Source organism: Hyposmocoma kahamanoa, unplaced genomic scaffold (genome assembly GCF_003589595.1).
Source record: "Hyposmocoma kahamanoa isolate Upper Pololo Valley unplaced genomic scaffold, ASM358959v1 78, whole genome shotgun sequence".
Classification (NCBI taxonomy): Eukaryota; Metazoa; Arthropoda; class Insecta; order Lepidoptera; family Cosmopterigidae; genus Hyposmocoma; species Hyposmocoma kahamanoa.
Genome location: NW_020653945.1, coordinates 11,054,558 through 11,062,937, shown reverse-complemented (window position 1 = coordinate 11,062,937; position 8,380 = coordinate 11,054,558). Strand labels below are relative to the sequence as shown.

Below are 8,380 nucleotides of genomic sequence, written 5' to 3'. Positions count from 1 at the left end.
TTAATTGGCAGTGCTGCAACATCGGTATAGTCTAAGTAGATTTTGTATATTGACGGATAAATATTACATCTGAAATTCTCTAACAAATAATTTTATTACGAGGTAAATATACAATTCATATTAATTTAAATAAGTTTTATTTCATTTTGGCATCCAAAATCACGGATATTGAGCCACATTTGGTTTTCAGCAGGTTTTGTAACTATTATTTGAATGTTTGTCCTTGTTATATGTAAAAAATAAATAGTCTTATGTATTTATGTTGCAATTTAGGTGGTCCATTATACTTAATATGGTTGATGAGAAATATATATGATCGTTTGAAACCATTGTTTACGTGGTAAGTTTCAACCGATTTGGAAGAAGTAGAAGAAGTGTGAGATGGGAATTATTAGATTGTTAGCTTGTCTATTTTGTAAAATTGGTAAGGTTTTATATTTATTTACATTGTGAATACCTGTAAATCTCCAAACTTTGAAAATTGGGAATTAAATGTTTTTTAGAGTAATTTCATACTTTTAACTAGGTACATAAATGAGCAACGATCCGTTAATAATTAATAACAAACATAGATTTTTTTTAATTGCACAACATTATTTTTTCATGTGATGCATACCTTTTAGTAGCTCGTGTACAAAACTTTGGTCATGCGATCTTGACGACTAAACCATCTAAAAGTAACCAGATATGGTATGCAGCAACTTTTTATTACTTTTTAACCGGAAATGAGAGCTTCAACTAACTAAAACGGGGACAAGTTGTCCTAAACACATTTATGTACTATATTATTATGCCCGATTAACTGTGGCCTTCCGACGAGGTTCATATCCATGCGCTACGGAGTAGGGGTCTCTAACCTACAAAAAGCCATTTGCACCGAAAGCAATTTAATTGATATAATTAAAACTATTTAAATAAATACACTTATGTATCATATAAATACGTGCCACTGAGCATATCCGTGCTCAGCAGCGAGACTTATATGTGTTGACGGTGATACATCTTTTTAAAATTAGAAAACATTTGATAACGGAAAATAAATGAATATTTTTAATCTAATTGTAACTGGTACGCTCTACTTTCCTAGCACTAGATATATATTTAATAAATTAGCTGTTCAAGCAATAGCAAATGTTGTGTTGCAAGCGAAGGGAAAATTATTTTCCTTGATGGAGCACATATTGCTGCCCAAATATCGGAAAAATGTTTGTGCTACGCTTGTTACACGTAGTATTAGTAGCTACGAACGTTATACGTTCGCACATCGCTAGGAAATGTTATAGAGCTACGAAAAAAAGATTTTTTGCCTTGAACATCTTATCTTCAAAGTTATGTCATCAAAATCACATTACCAATTGCAGGTATAATTACCTAACCGGATTATCAATAAAACTAAATATGTACATTGTACTCATAACAAATTAACGCGTGTAATAAATACAATCTAATGTTTCGCACATTTGAATTTACTGTCATCCAGTCATCTAACTATGTATATAAGAACACTTTATCTCTTATCAATAAATAACCATAAAGAAGTTTGCTACAGCAATGATTCATTAGTTCTATAGTCAACATTAATCACGTAACTATTTTATACTAGTACGATTCTATCGGAGATTGCCATGCGGGCGATTAGATGTGTTCATCCTGTACATCTGCCGAGAGAGAAAAAGAACATTATTTAATTAGAACGTCGTTTGTTTTGCATATTCCGATGTTATGTCTATGTTACTGAAAATATCTAAGCGAAAGAAATGCTAAGGCAATTTATTAAACGTAATAGGCTCGATTCATAACATGAATAAACGTATTTTAGTATTGTTATACACATGAAATAAGGGGCGTAACCATGCAGCTGCGAGTATGTGTCGTATTTATTTAAGCAAGGCAATTATTTCAATCCATTTTATCAATGAACCAATAATCCGAAGTGAAGAAATATTTTAAAATATTCCATCGCATTTTTATTGAATTCCATTTCTTTTGTCTGGCAATAGTCGAAGTTGGCATTTTTTTTTCGAAAATAATAAAGCAAACATTTACTGAACTTCATTACAATAATATTTTTCTTCTTCAAAGCTTGGCTACGCCCTTCATTAATATTTATGAAATCGAAAATCGTGAAAGTGAGCGCGGAAATATGACACGAAATAAAGTTACAGAATAATCTCAACACTGATGCATGTCGACAACAAAAAATAATTTTTCAAAAGCATTATGGCTCAACAATGACTATTTTCACGAGTGACACGTTTTATTGATAATACACGATCATACTAGTACCTATGTTATTACGTTCAGGTAACAAGCATACACGTAACAACAACAACATCCATGCAAGGAAATCTCGTTACTTAGCATTTTTAATGGATTATCGTAAAATCCTATATTATCTTCATTCAACTATTTACATAATCACATTTGCTTGTGTCGCGTATATGCAGCATACATTTTATGTTTTGTGTATACAATTAATTTCTTAACGTAATGTAGTGAATATAATTAAATTGGTTATTGTACTACTTACGCCTTAGACCGTTTTATTTATTACTTTAACATGTTTTAAATAAAAATACAGTGCTAATATTTTTTCAGATTGTGTGGCGTATTCTGTAGAACTTTTGTGAATACTTAAATTGTACATAACTATTGTATATAGTTAAAAGTTAGAAAGTTAAACGCAATTTCCTAGCGAACAAGCAGCGTGGAGGTATGCAAATAGTGACGTAGTTCTACAGAATTTTAGCCGTGTGGGATACAAAGGTGCAGCTGTGGGCGTGAGGGTAGGTAGTACCATGCAAGTCGTTGGAACACAAAACAAGTACGGGTAACTACGGGGCCGGGACAACATCTCCAAACTACTTACACAACATCTACCAGGGTAACATACCTATTCACGGATTCTTAGCCTCTACATATGTGTAGACATATGTATGTTTTTATACTTCACTCATTTGTGATCTTTGAGACTCAATGATCTTTTTCTCCCCTTCCAAGTTACAATTATCGAAATAAAAGAATTGTGGTCTATTTTCAAATAATAACAATTTACTTTTGACATGTTGTTTTACAGCTTAAGTATTTTCGATAACGATTACATTACATATATTTTGCGTTATAACGAGATTTGACTGCATGAATTCAATGAGACAATGAAGAATCTAAAAATATTTACGAAATAATGCAATAAAATATAACTTTATGAGAATGTACAATGGTAAAATTTCATAAGTGATCTATAGCTTAAAATCATTAAAACTAATTTCAACATGGCAACATTAACTCGAGCTTAAAACTATCTAATTTAACTTGTGCCAATAAAATATGAATGTGACAATTGAGGACATTTGTGTTTTTAATATTATTATATTTTAATAGTAAGTATAAAGATAAATCTCTGTAGCAATAAATAGTAGAGGTCGCCTCTGCAGCACAGTGGCCGACCAAAAATAATAGCTATGCTACACTCGTACAGAGAACAGCTAGAAAAGTGAGTACCATTATTTATAGTTTACCAGGTTAGAGTACCATTATTAATTAGAATAAATTATGAGATAAGTTAATATCGCTAAAAGTACGCTAAGTCAGTCTAGTAGGAGTAGTCAGGTAGGTAGACAAGACGCGTGCATTCGTTGCAGATTGTGTGTAGAGTTGAGTTTACACGACATTGCACGAGCGTTTTTGGCTGTCTATTTTCCTGAGTGCGGGAAAAGAGATGAGCCAAGAAGTTTCGTGCGGGTACACAAGTGGAACCAACATATAAGGCCACGGCTCCAGTGGGACGAAGAGCAATCGGACAATGTACGAATAGTTGAGCAAGCCAAGTAATATGAACTCAACATTGTTTTGAACATTTTCTATAACGCGGCCAGAACACTCAAACGTGAACTTCTTGAGGTTTATTTCTATATAACATTATGAGGAGGTATGAGTTTTTTATTTTAAGGATATATTGCATACCTGCAGTGTATTAATAAAGTGTATTCCCAGATTCATATAAGCCGCCGCTTAAATTATAATTTTGAACTGCAGAAATTTAATTTTATTTTCCGGAATTACTCAGGCGAAGGTTCTGGTACGCTAGTAATGTTAGTGAAAAATTTTTCTTCATTAGTAACTAAATGTTCAAGTTGAGATCTTTTCAAAGTTAGGGGAGTGCTTTTAACGGCATAAGTAAATATATCTACGAAAATGGTTTTCATAAGACAAGGACAGAAAATCAACCTTTACTTTATGAGGATCATTTTCATAACAAAGATATAAGCTCATGATTATGTGCATTGAACTGAGGTCTTGATGCACATAAAGAAAACGACACTGCTTTTCGGGTTTATAATCTGTTTTTCTGAGAACAACCTAAGTTGATTAAATAGAAACAATGTTTGCCTAGAACTAAATTCTTTGTGAAATATAATTGTTTATTCCATTCAGTATTAAATTAATCTGGGGGCCTACCACAACCTCTAAAAACAATATTACTTTAACCTTACATTGACTTTACGTACCATAACGCGCTTAAAGTAAGCTAATTGTAATGTTTAAACTATGACGTTTTATTGGCAGCTTTGTGACTATTCATCCACTCAGTTCGTACTATGACGCGACTTTAACATTAAAGTAATATTGCTCTTATGTCAAATTTAAAATAGTTACTCGGATGCAATGGAAACAATATTATTTTCAGTTTTATTGTCTTAATATTGATTTGTAAGCTAAAAGCTAAGTTGAACTTATTTATTTACATATATCTCTGCAATATTTTGTTTATTTTTTATTTAATAGCACATCGTAAATAATTTTTCGTTAAATAGAAATACGCGATGTTTATTTCCTAAAATTTTAACAGCGCCATATAGATGGCGATAGATAGAATATAGATTCTCCTTGGCGAAATTAACAGTTGACACCAGACTATAGTTCCGAACTCACAACAAGACTATCAAGACTCTGCTTGTTTTATTTATTTTTCTTCATGTAAATGCGGAATTGTAAACAACGTAATTTTAATAGATTTTATTATTACATACTTTTCTTTTCTTAATAGTCAAAATTCTCTGAATGTAAATAACATTAAGTATTTAAACATTATACTACGATTCGGAACATCAAAAAAGAAAGAGATGTCATTATATAGTTCACATAGCGTTATCTCTTTACTATTTTTAGTAAGGAATAGACAATATTGGGAAATCATTCGTTCTTTCAATCACTTTTGCAATAATACATTACTTGGTTGACAGGTTCGTCATGGTACGAATATTAGTAATATTACAATAAGCTTACATTGAAATAAGATTGTTTTTGGAAAGGTTATGGTAGGCCCCCTGGAAAGTCCAACTAACCAAGAATATTTACACATCCATAGTGGTCACCTCTGTCTATGAATCATTTAGACGGCTCAAAATACATTTGATATTCTGTTTAAAATACTTTTTACATTTTTCAATTGAGTAGAAATAAATCATAAGTCAATCATGGGCTTGGTTTTTGTTTCTTTTTTTCGTAAAATTTACATGTATGTTGAACGCTCCGATAGTTAAGAATTTTCAGATGGTTTTGGTTACTTTAGCCGTTCAGATTCTTTTCACACTTAACGTATTACTAAATTTGGTAAATTCAAAATGTTGGAGAATAAGATAGGAATAATGTTATGTTAACATTGAAAGGGATATTGAAAATAAAGTAGGTATGTATCTACTTATTAGTTAATCCTTCTACGGGAGAACGGGTCAACGAGTGCGGAAATTGGTCAACGGATTTTTTTTATTTTGGAAATGAGAAGACATGCAAGCTCTTTAGACGGTGTAATGTGAAATTTGTCTTAGAAGAGCAAAACTTGTTGAGAATCAAGATACCTACTGGGAACTACTACACTTAAAATAAAAAAAATTTAGGTTCTTGTGTTCGAATTTTTATTTTATTAATTGCAGATAATGAAATAAAAAATCAATTAAAAATTAATTACGATTAAAATTACATAACTTCTTATCGTTTAAATCGTTGTACGTAGCATGTTTTTTGGCGTCACATCTACATGATATGAAAACGTATTTGATATCTCCAACATCTACGGAATCAGAATGGGTGTTATGAAAATTAAGTGGCATGTCGACTCATTTAGGTGAAGGGGTTGCAAGGGATTAAAGGTAGCTCTCAGAGAAATCAAGGTCAGAGACGGAGGCACGCGAGGAGCGCGTGTAGTTGGTGGAGGTGCCATAGTCAGAGGTGGCGGTGGCCAGGTCGGCCAACACTCCGCCCCCGCCGCCGCCCGTACCTTGCGTCACATCAGTAGCCGCCGCCTCGCGCTCTGCTAGTTTCTGCTTCAGCACACGAATCCGCTCCTCTTTCTGTAAACCATATGTCACTAAGTACTGTTCTTTATTACGTACCACCAAACCTTTCGATTATATCAATAGGTAGTATATATATTAGTCTTCAGTTTAATTAATGTATAATAATAATGCTAAAATCATTTATTTATCTCAAAAGATTAACAAATATCGAGTTCTTAGGTTTTCGCGATTGTTACACATTGGAAATGAAATTTTTATTGATGAATTGATGAAATTCGATTTTGAAAAAACTATGTTTTTTGTCTAAATCCGCATATTTCGGCCCCTTTACAGGTTCCACGGTCACACAGGTCCACAGGTTAATGATTCGTGACCGTCGGACTGGAAATGGCTCGAAACGTTCGCTTGTTTCAAAAAACAACTATACGTGATTTTGATCCGAAAAAATAGTTTAATTTCCTATAGATTAACAAATAATTGCATCAATCTGTAGCCACGCACATCTTAAAGTTTACTTTCGATTGTTTCCAAGAGTATGTAATTATACCTATAGGTATGTTACTTAACTACTAGGTATTTCGTCACACGTCAAACATTTGAAAAAACAAATATACGCGATATAAATCCGGAAAAATAGTTTCATTTCCGACTAAGAATTTGCTGTTTGGTTTAATTAAAACAATAACGTTTCTCATATATTGTAGGCTTTTATGCCGAGGCGAGATGTGATACCTAAGATCGTAAAATTTGATTTCGCAAGGTCCGCCAATAAATAATATTGGATATCAGCGCTACTATCGCACAACTATAATTCCATAATTGGTCACTAAATAATAGATTTGATTTGATCATGTTTGATATGGCCTAGTCTGGTGTAGTTGCGTGTTGTTATAATCAATTAATACGCGGAGAGTAAGCCGCATACTCGCGTGTTTACTGTTGCGGCGTACACTCATGCATTGATAATACTAAAACTATTTAAATGTTGAATTTATATCCACGTACTTATGTAAAACATAACAGGCAGCGTTGATACGCTACATTGAAAATAATGTTATATACAGGTTTTGATTTAATAATGCGAAGTGATAATGGTTCCATAAATTGTGTTGTTGATGCGTATAATGAAATGTGAGCGCTTTTAACATTATTGCTATTACATAAATATATCTGCGTTGTTGTATGACGTGTTACCTGTGCTATTAGCTTCTGTAGATCTTCGTTTTCTTGAACGAGTTCACGATACCGTTCCTCGTCGGCAGGCGCGGTGCCTGAGCCTGAACCCCGGCCGCTTTCGGGTCGCTCCGTCGGGTGCCTGATAACTTCAATCACCTGGCCACCAAGCAATATTTCTTTGTGAAAATCAATGACGAGCAATAAATCTTGTACCAAGATTGAGCATGCAGCCGCGGTTAGGCATTTGCTCGAAATCGTAGAGTCAACCTTTATTAAATAAAAATATTTGAAAGTAGTAAAATATTTGACGACCACTGTGGGCCAGCGGTTAGTGCCATGGGCGCTAAAAGACAAGGTTCTGGGTGTGATTCCCAGTAGGACCAATTAAGGAAACGGACTTTTTTAATATAGGACCTTACGTAGGTACAATACCTGTAGTGTTAATTTCGTTACTCTGGTACTCATAGTCGATCGCATTATTAACTAGCAACACACTACCTCTCTCTTTGTGCTAAGGTAGCGGCGGACGATTGATGTCGCCCGGATAACCACGGTCTTTGGAATTTTCTATCCAAGGATTGCCAGAAGGTCCAGCATAGCTAAGCTCTCCGACAGGCGCCACTCGCTGCTGTCAGACCTGCTAGCTATTTATACTTTCCTTGGTGTACCTATCATTATTATTATTAAGTTTTTCTTTTCTTACTCTATGGACTGGTTTAACCACATTTAAGGATCTAAATCGAGTAAATGCAGTATGGTGTGTATTTATGTTGAGAGTGTATTGTAGTAACAGAATATTTCGTGTGTTTCTATCTGCATGAACTTAATGCGCTAACAAGAAATAGTAACTATATATACATATTATATATATATATATATATATATATATATATATATATATATATATA

At 33.4% G+C, this 8,380-nt stretch overlaps 1 protein-coding gene across 3 annotated transcripts in view; it reads right to left on the bottom strand.

The window, feature by feature from the left end:
- Positions 1-410: 410 nt before the first annotated feature.
- LOC113233056 (gamma-aminobutyric acid type B receptor subunit 1) overlaps positions 411-8,380 on the bottom strand; it is a 36,689-nt gene continuing 28,719 nt past the window's right edge. The window contains exons 10-12 of one of the 3 annotated variants that reach the window (XM_026468021.1): positions 7,491-7,628; positions 6,278-6,350; positions 411-1,658 (exon numbers count right to left, since the gene is read on the bottom strand). In XM_026468021.1, coding sequence (XP_026323806.1) covers positions 1,636-1,658; positions 6,278-6,350; positions 7,491-7,628 — 234 coding nt within the window. In that variant the 3' untranslated portion in view covers positions 411-1,635. Of the gene's footprint in view, positions 1,659-5,752; positions 6,351-7,490; positions 7,629-8,380 lie in introns of those variants that run through there. The other 2 variants (XM_026468020.1, XM_026468019.1) reach the window with 2 other exon arrangements.